This window comes from Delphinus delphis, chromosome 12 (assembly GCF_949987515.2).
Source record: "Delphinus delphis chromosome 12, mDelDel1.2, whole genome shotgun sequence".
In the NCBI taxonomy this organism is placed as follows: Eukaryota; Metazoa; Chordata; class Mammalia; order Artiodactyla; family Delphinidae; genus Delphinus; species Delphinus delphis.
Window position 1 is genome coordinate 41,609,912 of NC_082694.2, and position 20,299 is coordinate 41,630,210.

The 20,299-nt window shown below is 34.3% G+C and overlaps 1 protein-coding gene across 3 annotated transcripts in view; it reads left to right on the forward strand.

Moving 5' to 3' along the window:
* FANCL (FA complementation group L) overlaps nucleotides 1–20,299 on the forward strand; it is a 78,314-nt gene that overhangs the window by 1,881 nt on the left and 56,134 nt on the right. For 2 of the 3 annotated variants that reach the window (XR_009521449.1, XM_060026559.1), the window contains exons 2-5: nucleotides 7,657–7,715; nucleotides 9,733–9,793; nucleotides 12,251–12,307; nucleotides 17,351–17,451. Coding sequence is in view for 2 of the 3 variants with exons in the window: in XM_060026559.1 (XP_059882542.1) it covers nucleotides 7,657–7,715; nucleotides 9,733–9,793; nucleotides 12,251–12,307; nucleotides 17,351–17,451 (278 nt within the window). In the remaining variant the exon portion in view is untranslated. Of the gene's footprint in view, nucleotides 1–7,656; nucleotides 7,716–9,732; nucleotides 9,794–12,194; nucleotides 12,308–17,350; nucleotides 17,452–20,299 lie in introns of those variants that run through there. The other variant, XM_060026560.1, reaches the window with a different exon arrangement.

A 20,299-nucleotide genomic window follows, 5' to 3' on the forward strand; every position in this document is an offset into this window, starting at 1 on the left:
CAGATTAAGTTGCAGACATAGTGTTCCTTTATTCCTGTATACTTAAGTGTATATTTCATGAGAACAAGGACATACCCATACATAACCACAATTGTCAAAATCAGGAAATTTAATCATCATATGATACCATTACCTAATCTGGAGTCCAAATTCACATTTTGTTAATGTTGCAATTATACATTTTTTATACCCCTTCCCAGCCCCTAACCATCTGATGTAAAATCTCACATTACATTTAGTTGTCGTGTGTCTTTAATCTGGAATAGTTCCTTAGTCTTTCTTCGTTTTTCATGAACTTGACATTTTTTGAGTACATGTTGGTCATTAGGTAGAATGTCCCTCAATTTAGATTTGTCTGATGTTTCTTCATCATTAAATTCAGGTTATGCAATTTTGACAGATATGCCACAGAAAGAATATTGTATCCTTTTTAGGGAGCGAGATGTCAGCAGGTGTCATTATTGATGATGTTATCTCTGATCACCTGTTTAAGGTAGCATCTGCCAGATTTTCCTATTGTAATTATTAATTACTTATAGGAAGCTACTGTGAGGCATCAAACCCCCACCTCCCCCACCCTGTTGTAGCAGCCATTGACTCTTGTTTGAATCAGTTAATTGATGTTTGCCAATGATGATTTTCTAACTCTGTCATTTCTTCTATATTTGTTCATTGGCATTCTGTGATAAAGAGTGGCTTTCCCTTTACCATTTATATCAGGCTCATGGATTTTAAAAATAATTTATCTAATGGATTATAATCCTTACTTCCCTATTTGATGTTTAAATTGTCCCAGATTTGGCCAGTGAGAGCACATTTTTATTGATATGTTTTTAACGATTTGCATTTTCCTGTCAGCACTGTTTTAAAAGTGTCCTGTAAATACTGACATGTAGTGTTTTATCATCATTTTTTAGAACTTAATTTTAATTTGTAGTTCCCCTGCACCTGGGAGTTACTTAATAGAATATTAAAATTTTTGCTCATGGAAGGTCTTTTTTCATTTTAATTTTGTCATTTCTAGTTTTATTGCATCATGATTAGACAGTGATGTTTATAAAACGTCAACTCTTTGTAACTTAATTGATCCTTTAATTTTAAATTTTATTTATTTGTTAGTGATCTGTGTGAATAAAAGTGTTTTCTCTATTATCGGGTTCTTTCTTTTCTCTTGAGTGAGCTTTGGTAGTCTGTTTCCTTCAGTGACTTTTCATTTCATCTGAGTTTTTGAATTTATTGGTTTAAAAGTTGTTTTTAATATTCTCATTATCCTTTTAATGGCTTTAGGATCTTAATGATGCTCCCTATATTGGTTACCTTTTGCTGTATTCCACACCTTAGTGGCTTAAAACAACAAACATTCATTATCTCACCTTTTTTATGGATCAGGAATTTGGATGTGACTTAGCTGGATGTTCGTGGATAAGTGTTTCTCCTGAACTTGCAGTGAAGCTGTTGGCCAGGATGTTTCTTATCTAAAGACTTGACTAGAGCTGGAAAATTTGCTGCCAAGATTGCTCATTCACATAGCTATTGACTTCAGGCCTCAGTTTTTGACTTCTGCTAGAGTCCTCAGTTCCTCACCACGTGGACCTCCATAGTGTTGTTTGACCGTCATTACAGCATGGCAGCTAGCTTTCCCTGAGTAAGTGATAAAATAGAGATCAAGCAGAAAACTGCACAGTGCTTTTTCTCCCCCAGCCTCTAAAGTTACACATTTACTTCTGTTTTATGCCGTTTATTAGAGGCAAGTCTCAAATCCAGTCCATGTTCAAAAGGAGATGAGGCACCAACACTTAAAGGTAGAAGTATCAAAGAAATTATTAATATATTTTATAGATATCTCCTATGCCCATTCCTGATATTGGTATTTTGTGTCTTTTTTTTCCCTGATGCATCTGGATAGAGACCTATAAGTTTATTGATCTCTTCAGAGAACCTACTTTGATTTCATTGATTTTTCTCTATTATTTTTCTGTTTCTGTTTCATTGATTCCTGATCTTAAATTTCCTAATTTGTTTGGGTGGAAGATTAGGTCATTGATAATGAGACCTTTTTCTTTTATAATGTAGATGTTCAGTGCTATATGTTTTCTTTCAAGCATTGCTTTAGCTGTATCACACAAATTTTGGTATATTTTCTTTTTTTTTTTTTTTACAGTTCAAAATACTTATTAATATCTTCTTTGACCTATAGGTTACTTAGAAGAACAATATATCTCTTAATATTTGAGGATTTTCCAGATATCTTTTTGATATTGATTTATAATTTAGTCCCAGTATAATTCATATGATTTGAATTCTTTTAAATTTATTGGAACTTATTTTATGGCCTAGAGTATGGTCTATTTTGGTAAACGTTCTGTGCATACTTGAAAAGAATGTATATTATGCTGCTCTTGGGTAGAGTGTTCTATAAATGTCAGGTCAAATTGGTTCATAACACAATTCAAGTTTTTCTATATACTTACTGATTTTCTGTCTATTTGTTCAGTTAATGAAAGCGGGTGTTGAAATTTCCACCTACATTAGTCCCCCTTTATCTGCAGGGGATATATTATTCCAAGGCCCCAGTAGATGCCTGAAACTGTGGATAGTACCAAATCCTATATGTACTATGTTTTTTCCTATATATTCATACCTATGATAAAGTTCAATTTATAAATTAGGCACAGTAAAAGAATATCTAAATTGCCAGTGTCACTACTCTTGCGTTTTGGGGTCATTATTTTTTTTTTTTTTTTTTTTTTTTTTTTTTTGCGTTCCGCGGGCCTCTCACTGTCGTGGCCTCTCCTGCTGCAGAGCACAGGCTCCGGACGCACAGGCCCAGCGGCCATGGCTCACGGGCCCAGCCACTCCACGGCATGTGGGATCCTCCCGGACCGGGGCACGAAACCACGGCCCCCGCATCGGCAGGCAGACTCTCAACCACTGCGCCACCAGGGAAGCCCTGAGGTCATTATTAACTAAAAGAAGGGTTACTTGAATACAAGCACTTAGATAGTAGGACAGTGGATCTTATAACCGAGACAGCTATTAAGTGACTAACAGGCCGATACCCTGGACAGAGTGATTCACATCCTGGGTGGGATGGAGTGTAGCAGCGTGAGATTCCATCATACTACTCAGAATGATGCCCAATTTACGACTTAAAAATTGTTTGTTTCTGGAATTTTTCATCTAATATTTTCAGTTGACCACAAGTGACTGAAACTGCAGAAAGTGAGACTGTGGATAAGGGGGGGCTACTTTATAATTTTTTTTTTTCAATTTCTACTTTCATTTCTGTCAGTTCTTCATATATTTTGAAGTTTTTTAGGTACATAAACTTTTAGGATTGTAAGCACTCTTGCTGAACTGACTCCTTTATGATTCTGAAATGATCCTTTTTATCCTTGGTAATAATCTTTGGAATTTATATTTTTTGTACTAATGTAGTGACTCCAGCTTTTTTTTTTGGTTAGTGTGGCATGGTTTATCTTCTTCCATTCTTTATTTTATGCTTATTTGTGTCTTCATATTTAAAGGGGATTTCTTCTGGGCCTTGCTTTTTTATCCAATCTGATAATCATTGCTTTTTACTTGGGGGTTGTTTAATTAACCCTTTACATTTAATGTGACTGTTGATATGGTTGGGCTTAAATCTAGTATCTACCTGTTTGTTTTGTATGTGTTCCATCTGTTCTTTTATTTATTTTTTATATTTTCCCTATTTTCTGCATTTTACATTAATTGAGTTTTATAATTTTGTTTTATCTCCTCTGTCAGCTTATTACCTTTTTTTTTTTTTTTTCCCTTAAGTAGTTGCTATATTTTGTCTCTCTTTTCTGGTGTTTGCTCTAGGGTTTACAATATGTATCTTTAATTTATCATAATCTACTTTCAAGTATACCTCTTCCCTTATGGTGTAAGAATCTTACAGTGGTTTACTTGTATTTCTGATCTCCTGGTTTTGTGCTGCTGTTGCCATATATTTTATTTCTGTTTATCTTATAACCTTCCCAATACAGTATTAATTCTCTTTTAAGCAGCTGATTAGCTTTTTTTTTAATTAATAGACTTTTATTTTTTAAGAACAGTGTAGAGTTACTGAAGAGTTGAACGGATGGTAAGGAGAGTTCCCATGTACCGTCTCCTTCCCCACACAAACACAGTTTGTCCTATTATTAACATATTAGTATGGTACATTGTTACAATGAATGAACTAATATTGGTACATTATTATTAACTCAGGTCTGTACTTTATTCATATTTCCTTTGCTTTTACCTAATAAGTTTTTTTCTGTTCTGGGTCCCCATCCAAGATACCATGTTATTATGTCTCTTTAGGCTTCTCTTAGCTGTCATGGTTTCCTTGTTTTTGCTGACTCTGACTTTATGATTGTGAAATGACCTGCTTCATTGAGGAATACTAGTCAAGTATATTGTAGGATACTACTCTACTAGGATTTGTCTGATGTATTTCTCATGAATAGGCTGGGGTTATGTGTTTTTGAAAGGAACATCACAGAGTTTAAGTACCATTTCATCACATCATATTAAGGGTACACATTGTCAATATGATTTATGACTGTTGATATTAACCTTGATCACTTGGCTGAAGTTGGGTTTGTCAGGTTTCTCTACTGGGAAGTTACTCTTTTTTCCCCCCTTTCCGTACTGTACTCTTTGGAAGGAAGTCACTATGCGCAGCCCTCACTAAGGAGTGGGGAATTATGCTCCCCCTCTTTCAGGTGGAGTATCTATGTACAGTTGACCCTTGAACAATGCAAGGGTTGGGGTGCCAACCCTCATGTGCTCGAAAATCGACATATCACTTTACGGTCCGCTCTCTGTATCCATGGTTCTGCTTCTGTGGATTCAGCCAACTGCAGACGTATACAGTATGTATTTATTGTAAAAAAAAAAAAAAAAAAAATCCATGTATAAGTGGAACTGCCCAGTTCAAACCCATGTTGTTCAAGGGTCAACTTAACTTATCTGGAGTTCTTCTGTATGGGAGATTCATTTCTCCATTAATTCAATCATATCAGTATGGACGTATGGGTATTTTACATTTTGAGTTATATTCCAATACTACTTTATTTGTTGCTCAAGTTGTTCCAGCTTTGGCACAGTCAGTTATCCTTTAAAGAGATTTTAAAAAATAAGAAAAAAGGTCTTTTATATTTACCTGTATATTTACTGTTTCTGATACTCTTGTATATCCAGATTTTTTACCTTGTTTCATTTACTTTCTTCCTGAAGTTCTTCCTTTAACATTTCTTGTAGTGCATGTCTGCTAGTGATGAATTCTTTCAGTTGTTTTCTGTCTCAAAAAATTGTTGATTTGGCCTTTTGAAAGATACTTTCACTGGGTATAAAGTTCTAGGTTGACTGTTTTTATTTTAGTGCTTTAGCAATGTTGCTTCGCTGTCTTACATTATTATGTATTAGAAATCTCTACTTTTTATCTTTATTTCAGGAGTTGTGGCACATGGGCTCAGTAATTGTGGCTCATGGGCTCTAGAGCGCAGGCTCAGTAGTTGTGGCGCACGGGCTTAGTTGCTCCGTGGCATGTGGCGTCTTCCCAGACCAGGATCGAACCCGTGTCCCCTGAAGTGGCAGGTGGATTCTTAACCACTGTGCCACCAGGGAAGTCCCAGTAGCTTAGTATTGATGGAGACATTATCTTTGTGTCTGTGAACGATTGCAATAGTTTATTAAATTCCTCATTCAAGAATACCCTCTTTTGTCTGCAAAGTGCAGTTTACTTTATGGATGAGTTTTTTTGGTAGTGTTGAAGGAGGAGTTGAGTGTTTTTATTTTGTTACAGAAGATCCTAAGTCTACCATAGTTGGTACTTTTTCCTCCTAACACCCAGTTTCCAAAGGATATCTCTTTTACCGTCTTCTTCTCCTACATTTCTTATCGAAGATGAGATCCTTGACTTTTGTGTTGATAATAAGTCCCCTCCCTGTAATTAGTGCTCTGATTTACCAGAAGTGTTTATTATTGTTATTTGCACATAGTCCAGTCCCCTCTTCTGTCTTCCATGTATTTTTTTTTTCCCTGAATCCCCTAGCTCTCTAAAAGGACTTGATGTGGGGGCCCCAGGGTGGAAACCACTGGAGCCCCAGGGTGGAAGACACTGGAAAGTGGTTTAAATTTTTCTTCTTAGAGGTAATTTTGAAGTTTATGGTATTCTCTTTCTTCTGATTCTGCCGAAGACATGGGATTTTTGTGGTTCTGTTTGTTCTTAATTTTGATGTATATAGTTTTTTGGAATGATATGTAGAGAGATTCAGATTTAGGCAACTGTCAGTACTTTTGTTCCCTGTAAGTCTGGAAAATCTGCTTCATGAGAGCAATTAACATTTTTTCTATGGTTTAACTAAAAAAAGATAATTTTGGACATTTTCTTGAATCAGAAAAGTATTATGGCATGTGACATGGCATTTGCCCTTTTAAAATGGTTGGATTTTGCAAATAAGGGACTTTGGAATTTTATTCTTTCACATAACAGATCAGTAGAGTAGTTTTACTATTTTTCATGTAAATTTTGAATTCCAGATTGTTCTTACACCTATGTGTGGGATGTCTGTAAAGTTAGGTTAAAGTTACTACATAATACCTTTTAGCGCTTTAATGAAATAGTGAATTATTGTTACTTGACCTTTTGAAAAGGTCAGTAGTACATTTTGTTTCATTTTTTTAAAGGACATTTGAATGTAATGAAAGTCAGAACTGCAATATTACCATGAAAGTAAAGGTTATGGGGTACATTTAATTGTGTTCCTCTATTTTTGAAACTGCTTTGAGGGAGACTGCTAAAATTCTCGTGGTAATTGTTTTTCAAGAATTTTATTACTCTTTTTCATTTTATACTGTTGGAGTAAAAGATTATATTTCTGTTTGTCTTTTTCTGCTTACCTTTGCTCAGACTTCATGTGTCTTATCCTATTTAAGGTACAAAGTTTAAGCTGCTTACCCATTCACTTTCTCAAGAAAGTAAAACTGAATATATTTCTCAGAGAACTGTCCTTCTTTCCTTGGAAAGATTCTTGAGTAAAATTTGGTCTTTTCAAATGTATAGTTAATGAATATTTAAATTAAAATAACTTAATATTTTAGGGGTTTTATTAAAGTTCTGCGAGTGTGGGAGAATTAAACATACTCTGATTTATGAAAATATTTCTGTCTATATATTTAGATTATTTAAATATATTTTCTCTTTATTGAACTCTGGAAAATTACAAATATGAAGCCTATAATTATTATATATTTATGATTTTTTCTTCTGTATTCAAAGCAATTTGAAGGAATTTCCTTTTTATTTCCTAAGAAATAACGTTTAAATTTCTTCTTTATGTCTACATTAACAATTTCTTAGTATTTCTTATTTATGTGAGTAACTTTTTCTTTAAAAACAAAATCCTATCTTAGTGTTTTGATTACCCAACAATCACAAAGTTTCTGACAGACATTTTTGAGTTATTTTCCCTCAAATGCACTATTCTGTTGCTTATATTTTAGCAAGTATTTGGATAAAGTTGATACCTTTTAGAAAATAAAGGAAAATGTTGCCTTTTTTATGTGATTCTGTTTGACTTCTCTTTAAGTGAAAGATGAAATGAACCTTCTTTTTTGAATGAACCTTCTTAATGTTTCCCACAGGGAAGAGATTTCCATCTTAAAATATTGCTGCCCAAAGATTTACAACTGAGGAATGCAAGGTGATGTGGTGTTTTGTTATATACTGTACATGCATCTTGGTGGGATGAGCCGTCGTTAATCTGGTATAAGCTGATTCTAGTCATCAGAGTTCTGCCTAAAATGCTTATTAATCAGTTAACCAGAAGCATTTCTGATTTTTCCACATCAGCGTGCTTTGTAAATGATTTTCCCTGGTGTTGAAGTGTTTTTCAGTGGTAACACATTCTCTAATTTATTTATTTTTTAGTTAAAGCAGTGAACAACAAGTGAGAATATTTGGAGAATACAAAAGAATTAGAAAACTTTGTTTCCAGCTTTTGACTGATGTTAATTATGTGTATGTTCAGTCGTGGGAAGACCCCCAGTTCGGTCCTGATAGAAATTAGGTGTCAACATGGGCTGTTGGTATGGACAGCCCTTCAAGGAATGTCAAGAGACAAAATTAGAAATTTAGGATTTAGGTAGCACCTAAAATCTCTTTTCTGCTCCAGAATATCTGAGGGTAGGAAGGGAGGAAGAATCCAGAGACAGTTAGTAGAACTGACAGGATTTTGTGACTGGTTAGAAGTGGCAGGTAAGGCAGAAAGAGGAGTGGAGGATCCTTTTCAAGTTCCTAACTTGGATCACTAAGCTAGAGAAGAGATAACAGATGGAAGAAGTAGAAGAGGAGTTGTTTTAAGACATATCAGATGTTAAATATCAAGAGGAGATTTTTAGTAGGTAGTAGTGGTTTGGTGTGGAACTTGAGCATGAAACTTGGAATGGAGACGTATGTAGAAGTCACAGTAGGCGTAGGATTTGGGGCCATGAGTATGGATAGACTTTCTAGTGGCTGCATGGATAGAGTGAGAAGAGAAGAGAAAGCCAGTGACAAAATCTTGAGGGCATAGCAGTGTTTAAAGGACTGGTAAATAAAGAGGACCTTGGAAGAAAACAAAGGATTGACCAGAGAAGTAATAGGAAAACCTCAACAGTTGTCTCTGAAGCCAAAGAAAGAGAGGCTTAGAAAGGGAATGGTTAACAGTGCTGACTGTTGCAAAGGGATCAGGTTAGATTGCATAGGTTTCATGTAGTGGTTGAAGCCAGCTTTTATTGGAGTTTTGGGAGTGGGTAAGTGGGTAGAAAGGAAATGTAAACAGTATAAACTACTTTGAAAAACAGGAGTGGCCAGAGAAGGGTGTGTAGTCAAGGAGGAGTTATAATTATGTGGTTTTTTTAAAAAATAAGATTTGCTTGAACAAGTTAATATTACGGAGGAAAAAAAAACTAGCAGAAAATAAGTTAAGGATACCACAGTAAAGGGATAATTAGTGAATTGATGCGATTGAATTGATGCGATTGAATTGGTGGGAAGGGGTGGAAAGCACATTTGATGAAGGGGGCTGTTGAATGAACTGCTCTGCCTCTATGATAGGAGATAGCAGTGCAAATGAGGGTTAGCAGACCAAAAATGGAGGGTCATGATGGTTTGAAAAGATCATGGTTGGGAAAACTCTGAGGGGCTTTCTACTTCTAGGTAAGTAAAAGCAATTCCTAGAAGAGTTACTTACCTAGTAACATTGAGAGTGCAACTGAGGTGAGCCAGTAGATAGATGAACATTAACTTATCACTACTTACACAATTAAAAGTATGTCCTTAATCTGGAATTGAAAGAAGAATAGATTGCTACATATGCTTTCGCAAATACAAGTTCTGTATATTATGATCAAAACTGTTGTTTTTATTTAACCTCTCTTGGAGAAGAATCCAATTCAAGAAAACTTTGCTTTGGATATGTTAAAATTTTTTTTAAAAAGTACTGTTTTGTTTGCATGTTGTTTGCTGATTGCAGTTATTTATATTTTGAATAAAATTAGTACCGACAGTTGGAAGACATGATTTTCAACAGTACCCGTGATAAAAATTTTATTAACTTGTCAGCATTATCTTTATGTCATTCTTTTCTGTGTATGTACATGTTTGAGTTAGCATACAAATAAGTTTTTTCTTTTAATTCTGAACAATGAATAAACCATGTTGTTCCATTAAAATTTTAGATTACTATGTAGTTGGCAGCTGAAAGCAATACTTAATGGATATCATCATGTAGTGCAACAGGTAAGTCCTTTAAAAGGTTTGTTTTAAGCGAGGGTAAGAAGTTACTAAATATACTATTTTAAAGACCTATTTTGCAGAGTGTTACAACTGGTTTAGTAGTTGCTGAATTCTGTAAGTTTCACCTCTATCTAGCAAATATTTTAAGGATCCATATTTTATATAAAGTGTTTCCTGTCTTAGAATCCTCAGCACATCTCCAGCCAGCATTTGTGTCGAAACTTTATTTCCATCCTTGAGACTTTAGGGTCTTCAAATGCATACACCCTATCCACCTGAATAGTGGTGGTACCAAAAAATCCCACGACCCATTTAGGAGTTGAAGGATATCTGTGGCAAAAATGCGATTGTAGTTCAAGATTAGCAACAGAAAAGGTGAAATGGAAATCACTTAGGATCATGCATGCATATGTAATGATAGTAGATGTAAAGGCAGCATAGGTGAGATATAGGCAGGATTTATTTAGTTATTCTTTATTTTTAAAAAATTTTATAACTGTAAGTTTGTACTTTTGACATCCTTCACCCACCATCCACCTCTCCATCCCAGTTCAGTTATTCTTAATGTTTACGTTCCTCTACCTGAAAATTCCTTTAAAGATTTTTGTTTGTTTCTCTAATCAATTACTGAAGGAACTGAAAATAATGAAATGCCTCTTGTAGGAAAATAAATGGAAGTAGAACTGCCTTTCTTTTAATGCTTTATTCATTTGTGTGTTTTTCCTGATTTCCTATACTTTCTCTCTTAAAGCAGGTTATTATCTATGAAACTGACAATGACAGTTACTCTCATTTTAAAGCAGTACTGAACCACAAAGAAATATAGGAAATAAACTATTTGTAGAATGTAGGCTGTCACTGCTGGCAGTATAATTACAGCAGATTTTTAAGGGGATGTTTACATTATTTCTCTCTATTTTCTCTTCACCACCCCTTCCCCATCCACTGAGACTATATTGTATACTAAAGTTTAAGAAATGAATCTAATGAAATATCTAAATAGCTTGAAGAAAAACTGTTAATGAAGACTAATAATAATAATAAATTCTATAACAGTTTTTCTCCACCAATTCGCCAAGAGAATTCCTAGAAAAAGTTCTAATTACTTATCTCCTACCTGCCCTCCAGTTGGTCATGTAGAACCCAGTATTAGTTTCAGTCTTTGTTTTATTCCAAAGTCCAGTTCAATGTTACTGTTCTTTCCTTGTATCATTTTTAACTTTAGTAAATATGGGTTGGGTGTGGTCAGCAATTTTTTTCTGTGAAGGACTGGATAGTAAATTTTTCAGGTTTTGTGGACCCTTAAGATCTCCATCATAACTACTCTACTGTGCCCTTGTAGCACCAGAGCAGCCTCGACAAGAGGTAAATGAATAGGTGTGGTTGCATTTCATTATGACTCTGTTTACAAAAACAGCTATTGGGCTGGATTTAGCCTCTGAGCTGTAGTTTGCACACTTTGGTATAATTTATTATTCCTCTCTAGTAAACTACAGGGGAAATATTGTACAGAAGAAGGGAAAGTCAAAGACTTGTTCTACAAACATGTGCCCACACAAAGCTGTGTTAAGATGTGAATCATATGTCTCATGTATTGTTGAAATATCTTCGATTATTATTTTTCTTATGTAAAGACAGAAATTTACATATCCACTTCAAAACTGTGTGGTGGTAGTGCAGTGCATCAGAAAAAGTAACAAAAATAACATTTTGATTTCAAGCAGAGAAATGATGTAGAGATTTGTCTAAGAAAGCAATTTTAAATGAGAATTTTTTTTGCTTTCTTTAATTCTATAATAATTTTCTTTTAAGAATCAAAGATTTCTAGGAAATGGAGCCATGACACTTTAATTCATTATACTTCAGAAGTTATTTCCTTTTTGCCATTTTATTGTAACTGTTCTACCTTATTGAAAGATTGACTCTTTTTGAATGAATACGGGTTAATTGTGAAAGGACAAAATTAACAATTATAGGTAGTCTTTATTAAGGTAAAGGAAAAAAGTTAAAATAGACAGTTTTATTGATTAGTTGTTAATTCATTGCTCTGACTAGATTCTTTTAATTGTATAGATTTCCTGATTTTTATGCTCCTCTTAACACTCCATTCGTACTTTTTTTTTTTTTTGGTAAATAGTGCTGTGGTTTGCTAGATTACTAAACTTGACAATAGTCAGTGCTGAAGAAATAGAGGAATGTGTGAGATTTTAAGTGACATTCTTACATAATTCAGTATATCTCACCAAAATAGATTTGAGGGCTTTAATTACTCTTTCAGAATGAAATTGGTAGGAATAATAGGGTTGATGACCAATACTTTAATTCTTATACTTTTAAGATGTAGATATAGCTAATACTTTTTTTTTCCATATTCACATGGACTTGGATTTTATTTCCATTTCAGCACGTGGAGTATTCATTGTACACATGAAATTAATTGGAAATGTTGTTTTGATCTAGAGAATGCAGCACTCTCCTGATCTAACGAGCTTTTTAGTGGAGTTGAAGATGGTTTTGGTAAGAATTTGTTTCCTAACACTGTCACCATATGCTGTAAATCTTGAATGTTTTTGTAATTCCTTTAAAAACTGAATGATTAGAACTTAAAACTTCACAACTCCCAATCATTAATGTCTTATTTTACTCTGTGCATAAATGCAGATGGTACTTTTCTGAAAGTAAAGGAGTAGGAGTAGAACTATGTGTAAGAACCAATTTGATTGTATCCTAAACTGGGCACACTTGACACTAGTCTTGCACAGGTGGTGAAGAAACAAAATGTACTTCTGGTCTGTTAGAGAATGTCACATCTACAGAGAGATTAAAAAGTCACACATAAAGATATAATACAATGTATAAATAATTTTGTATACAACTACAGATTTCTGAAAAATTTGTTAGGCTTCATTCCATACATACAGTTACATATGATAATTGATTATTCAGTTAACTATACATAAAATACTTGATTAACAGAAGAGGGAAGACTACAGGAAATACCCACGGGCGCATGACCTAACTTCAAAGTTTTGCCAATCATATTTCTTCCCCTGCTCTTTTAGGAGAAAGGAACTGGAGCATTTTAAAAGAAACCCTGGATGTTGTATCCATTTCTCCATAATATGTCAGATTATACGTCTAACACTTAAGTGTTTTTTTGTCTGTTTTAAAATATGCTGTTATAATGCCAATAAAGTTAGTGCTAATTCCTTATAGCTGCTCTGTTTGTATCAGTAGGCAAACACAGTCCACACATTATATTAAGTTGATATGTCTCTTAAAGTTTCTTAATTACTTCCTATAGCAGCGTCTCCTCTTCCCCTCACCATTTTTTTTTTCTTCTTCTCGTGCCATCTACTCATTGAAGAGCCAGATTATGTGTCCTATAAAATTTCCTGCATTCTGGATTTGGTTTATTAGATATTCATGGCGTCTTTTAACATATTCTTCTACCTTTTTTGTAATCTGGCAGTGAGATCTGAGGGTCTCCACAGAATTGGGTTCATTTGCTCTGGTAAGAATACTTTGTGCTCTGTACTTCTCACCCTGCATCAGGAGGTACATGGTGTCTGATAGTTCCTCGTTTAGAGGAGTTAAGATTGATCAATAGGTTTAGATCCATCTAATATAAAGTTTCCCATCAGTCTATCACCTACTGATTTTAGCTTCCAATGACAGTCATTGACTACATCCACTATTTCATTAGGGATTGCAAATGGTGATTTTAAAAAATCCATCATCTATATTTATTAGCTGAAAATCTTTTACAGAGAAGAATTTCCCTTCATCAGTTATTTGGTTAATTTGAGGCGTAACTTATACTGGAGAGATAGGATAAATGCTTGTTTCTTTTTCCTTTTTTTAAAAAGTCAATTTTTAGAATAATCAGTTGGTGCCTAGCAACTCGAAACTAATGCTTTTTTAAAAAAAATTATTATGAACCTGTGAGTTTTTTAATATTTTATTAACTTTAGTCCATTGCAGTCATTATTCAGTGCTTAAACTGTACCATTTTTGGTCAGTGTAAGCCCCTTCATGTTGGCTCCTGAGTTCTTTTAACACAACCCAAGCTTTGCTTTATGACACCATTTGCCCCAGTTTCATTAAGTCATCCTATTTTTCAGAAGACCTATGGTTTTTTTGTAGGAAATGGTATTTGAATGCCACAGTCTCAAAACTGGAGTGTTCATTGGTATTAATTCTAGGCCTTTTCAGTGGACAAAGCCTGAAAAAAATGCTTTTTAGAAAGAAAACAATCATGAGTTCATTTCAAAATTTTCATTTCAAATTTGGCATAGGGATTTTACTTGTTTGACTTTATGCTTATATCTCTTTTTAATCTGAAAATTTTCATTTCGAATATTAACAGTCATTTTATTATGTTTTTACTTGTATGTTTCACTTACGCTTTTCCCATATCTATAAAATATTTCTTTATATTTGTTTTACAAAATTACAGTACCAATATATAGCTACTAACAACTGAAAGCAGTTTGATATTTCTTTGTGGTTCTTTTTTGAGGCCTTCTTATTGTCAGGAGCAGCTGCCACATATTCAGAGCTTATTTACTTGCTAGATTTGTCTTGAGTCCTTTTTTTAATCCTCATAACAACCCGCTGAGGTGGAGCTTTGGTGAAAAGTTTGGGATCAAAATAAAGAGTATAAAAAAATATCAGATTCTAAAGTTTAAATTTTGACTAATAAATTTGTAAACCCTAATTAATAAGGATTATCAACATTCATTATCAATTTCGTCAAAGGCCACAACAGGATAACCTTAAAAAATGTAAGGTGAAGAAGTGAAGCGTATTTTGGTTTACATCTCCTTGACATTGAACAAGTTTGAAAAGTTCCTTTTGTCTTTTTATCATAATTTTGATAACCTGTACAAATAGGACGAAGGCCGTGATCCCCAACCTTTTTGGCACCAGGGACTGGTCTTGTGGAGGACAATTTTTCCATGAAGCTGGGGGGTGGGGGAGATGGGGGGATGGTTCAGGCGGTAATGCGAGCCATGGGGAGCCGCAGATGAAGCCTTGCTCACTCCCCCCTCCGCTCACCTCCTGCTGTGCATCACCACCTCCTGTGTGGCCCTGTTCCTAACAGGCCTCAGACCAGTCCACGGCCTGGGGGTTGGGGATCCCTGGAGTAAGGGAACCAGAGTAAAAACTGTATATACTGTGGCTCATTACTACTGAAGCTAACTTTAAGCTCTGTCGGTCATTTAATTTTGAAGAAATACTCATTAGTTTAAAATAATTGGAGATTGATCTCCAGTTCACAATATTCTATTTAGTACATTTGTTATTGCATTTCTGAGTAAAATGAGATCCTATACTTTAGCTTTCTGAAGAAATTGTGGACAGAGTTGGTGATGCTATTGCACATGTATGGCACTGTACCTAAAAATGTAAGAATTTGTAGTTTATTGGGTTGTATTGTTAGTAATAGCGTTCATTTAATGTAATCACTGGTGAAAGTATTGAGAATGTTGCCCAAATGAAATCAGTAGGTGTTGATCTTATTTCAGGAAATTTTGTTAAATCTCTCATGGAGTTTCCTTAATAACTAGGCGAATAGTAGGAGCTTGTACATATCTGATAAATGAACAGTTGTTTTTTTGTGGTACGCGGGCTTCCCACTGTTGTGGCTTCTCCTGTTGAGGAGCACAGGCTCCGGACGCACAGGCTCAGCGGCCATGGCTCACGGGCCCAGCCGCTCCGCGGCATGTGGGATCTTCCCAGACCGGGGCATGAACCCACATCCCCTGCATCGGCAGGCGGACTCTAAACCCCTGCGCCACCAGGGAAGCTCTGAACAGTTGTTTTAAAAGAACTCAACAGGGTAAATTATTTTATTCCTTTTTTATGGCTGAGTCACTGAGTGCCTAAGGCCTCAAAACTTGGAAATGTTTAAAATTAGGAATTAAAACCTGTTTGTAAAGCCTGTGTTCTTTCTACTATGTACCTTTGCTTCCTTGTCCACAAAGAACACTTTGCTTCTCTGCCTTTGCCCTTTTCTCTGTTACAGTTCTAAAATAGGAATAACTTGTCTGACCCAAGGTAGAAGGCAGAGTTTACAAATGTCATATACCTAGATTAAAGTACATTTTTATTATTATCCAAGTTTATTTTTAACCTTCAGTATACGTGAATAGTAGTAATTAATATTTTTGAATTAAAAAAATTTGCAAATAAATACTGTATAGCTATTACATCTATAAGTCCAGGAACAATATTGACATTAGTAGTAGTATTAGTAACAGGATAATCTTAATAGTACAAATTTATTTCTGTGGACCATCAGGCTATCTATATACAGCATTAGGTATTTAGTTGATAAAAAAGCAGTGTCCTTTTTGTCTTGTGGGAGCTTCCCTTCTAATTCACATTGACGTTCTGGGCTTTACAAACCTGCTTTCACAGTTTGGTTTGTTTGCTTGTTTTTATCCTAAAGCAGATTTGGAACTCTATTAAAGTAGTTTCAGTAAACAGTCCTGATTTTGAAACGCTGTTTTGTAAAAATCTATTCTTTCTAGTGTTACCTCAATTTAATTGTCTCCTATCCTTGTTTAAAAAAAAAAAAGGATAAGGACTAATAAATATATACTTAAATAAAAATTTAAACTTATTATTAGGGTTACCAGAAGTATTTATAATTTTTATACTTCTTCCCATCTGGTTTTGTTATGTATTATATCTGGTTTTTAATTTCTTTATTGGTTTTTATTAATTAATTTCTGGTTTTATTATTTCTTTTTATAATAACCTTTTGATAATCCAGACCATATGAACATCTGTATAGATACATTTATTTTTACTTTCCAAATAAGATATTGGTCTAGGTTAGCACCTTTGAAATAACTGGTAATTTTCAGCCTCAGCAACTCTAGTGATATTTGTATTGCTTGTAAAAATGTAAATTTTAGTTTTGTTTGGGGGAACATAAACCATCTTAAAGATATCATAGGTGGGCTTAGCAGGGAAAGGAGCTGTGATCTAGCCAGATAGATGACAAAACACTTAGCTGGTCTGGGAGTAATACAGCATGTAAGTCAGTGAAAGAAATTAACAGGTATATATTTATTGTGATAATGAAGGGTTTTTGTAAGAATGTGATTCACAAAGGTGTGCAAATGTATCAGTCTAGGCAATATACATAGAGTTCAGGCTTTTCTTTAAAGGTACATGTTTCTTTATATCAACAGGAGTAGAAAAATAGTGAAGCCTTGAGAATGAGGAGGTTTTGTGTGTGTGTGTTTGTGTGTGTGTGTGTGTGTGAATTTTTTTCATCTCTGATAGGCATAATAGTCTAGGAGAACATGAGAGTCTTAAGTTTGTATGGTGTAATAACTGACAGTTTTACATGACCTTCAGTACAGTCCTTTACCCTTTTCATGTTTTCTTTTATGAGAAGGGGAATCATTCAGTTGGATTTTCCATAAAAATAATGGATACTTCAGTTAGGCTCAAAGATTACAGAATTGTGTTTCGTAATCAGGTACTAATAATTCATTGTGTAGCATTCCGAAGCTGATTCAAGTTTTTTCTTTTAAACAGGAAGTTGCTTTAAAGAATAAAAAAGAGCTGTATGTACTACCTCCTCCTCCCCAGTTCTACTCAAGCCTTATTGAAGAGATAGGAACTCTTGGTTGGGATAAGTATGTCCATTTTAAAATGTTTTAGAAATGCCTTCCTCTTATGCATTTCAATTTAAGATATGTGCAGTTTTAGCAATTTATTTTGCACTGTTTTTAGTCAAAAGTGTCATGTAGTTAGAGTATCTGATCCTTATTGTGGCTGTGAATTAAAGGTGTATCATCATAAAAAAATTGACCTACAAGGTAGCATTCTCAATATAATTTGGAAAAAAATAACATTTTTATGTACACAGTAAATTAAGATGTTACCATATTTTCACTGAACATATAACGTTATTTTCTTTTTTCTTTTAGTTTTAGTGAGATATAATTGACAAAATTTTTACATACTTAAAGTGTGATGATTTGATATACCTATACATTGTGAAAGGATTGCCACAATTGTATTAATTAACATTCATCACCTCACATATTTGCCTTTTTTTCTGACAGTTTTTTTGTGTTGGTTTTCTTGTTGCTATTATATGGAGGGGAGAATTTTAGGAACTTCTGACTGCCATTTTCACTGACATCACCCAATATATTTAGTTTTATGTCTATTATCTTGCATATATTATATAAATATATAATATATATATTATATATATATATTATATATATTATATATATAATGTATATATTATATATATATTATATATAATATATATAATATATATATTATATATATATAATATGTTTTCTATATTTGTCTCATGTATTTTGTGTTTTATTTCTTCATCTGCCTTTATTTGAATTAATCACAATTTTTATTATATTTTTCTTTCTATTAACTTTTTAGGTTTTTTTTTTTATTATTTTAGAGGTTACCTCAGAGATCACAACATACACATAGCAAAATATACATTGTTATCTTTACCAATTTTCTTATATTGCGAGGATCTAAAACTCTTGAATGCATTTTCTCCACTTTGTTGTGTTGTTGTTATAATGCATTTTAATTCCATATTTAAATTTGACAAACATTATTGTTGTTTTTAAAGTCAGTATTATACACACACAATTATTTCTCCCAGTGTTCTTCATTCCTTCCTTACTGCATTTCTCTCCTGTCTAGTTTTCCTCCTGACTAAAGAATTCCTTTTAATGTTTGTTTATTGAGATAAAATTGACACAGAACATTATATTAGTTTCAGATGTACAACATACTGATTCAATATATGTATATATTATGAAATAATTACCACAAGAAGTATAGTTAACATGCATAAGTACACAGTTACATATTTTTTTCTTGTGATGAGAACATTGAAGATTTATTCTCTTAGCAGCTTTCACATATACAATCCAGTTGACCCTTGAGCGTCACGGGGTCTCATATGCAGATTTTTTTTCAATAAATATGTACTACAGTACTATCCGATCTGCCGTTGGTTTAATGTGTGGATGTGGAACTGCAGATATGGAGGGTCAACTATGAAGTTATAGGTGGATTTTTGACTGTGTTGGGGGTTGGTGCACCTAACTGCCATGTTGTTCACGTCAGCTGTTCAATATTATTAGCTGTAGTCACCATGCTGTACGTTACACTCCCACTAATTATTTTCTGACTGGAAGTTTGTGCCTGTTAACCTCTTCCACTCATTTCACCCACCCTCCACACCCATCTCTGGCAACCCCCAATCTTTTCTCTGTATTTATGAATTCAGTTTTTTGCTTGTTTGTTTTGCGGTACGCGGGCCTCTCGCTGTTGTGGCCTCTCCCGTTGCGGAGCACAGGCTCCAGACGCGCAGGCTCAGAGGCCATGGCTCACGGGCCCAGCTGCTCCGCGGCATGTGGGATCCTCCCAGACTGGGGCACGAACCCGTGTCCCCTGCATTGGCAGGCGGACTCTCAAGCACTGCGCCACCAGGGGAGCCCTATGAACTCAGTTTTTTAGGGTATGTTTTTAGATGCCACATTATAAGTGAGATCATACAGTATTTGTCTTTTTCTGTCTGACTTATTTCACTTAGCATAATGCCCATTATAGGTCATCCAGGTTGTTGCAAATGGCAGGATGTCCTTTTTTATGGCTGAGAAGTACTCCACTGTATATATATATATACACAACATTTTATTTGTTCATCTGTCAGTAGACACTTGGGTTGTTTCCATGTTTTGGCTATTGTAAATAATGCTGTAGTGAACATGGGTGTGCAGCTATCTCTTTGACATTGTGATTTTGTTGCCTTCGGACATATACCCACAAGTGGAATTGCTGGATCATATTGAAGTTCTGTTTTTAATTTAGAGTGCATACACATTTATAATTGCTGTATCTTCCTTGTGGATTTTCCCTCATCATTAAATGTTTCTTTTTGTATCTAGCAATATTTCTTGCCTTAATGTCTACTTTGTTAGATATTAGTATAACTCTACTAGATTTTAATGCTCTGTTGAAATTCTCCATCTTTTTCTCTGTTTTTTTTTTATGGTTGTTTTAAAATTTTTCTACCTACTCCCATAATCTAGATCTCCTTGAGTCTCTTTATTCTTTAATTTTTTTCTTGTGGTTTTCTGTCATATAGTCCTGGATCTTGGCATTCCTAGTGCTTTTATTAATTTTTGTTAATAGGCTTAATTTTTTTAGAGTGGTTTTAGGGTCATTGCAAAATTAGGAGGGTACAGAGATTGCCCATATACTTTCTGCCCCCAGATACACGCATAGACTCCACCATTATCAGCATCCCCCATCGGAGTGGTACGTTTGTTACAATAGATGAGCCTACATTGACACATTGTTATCACCATTGTTATCACCCCAAAACCATAGTTTATATTAGGATTTACTCTTAGTGATGTACATTTTATGGTTTTGGACAAACGTATAAAGGCGTGTATCTGTCATTATAATATTGTACAAAGTAGT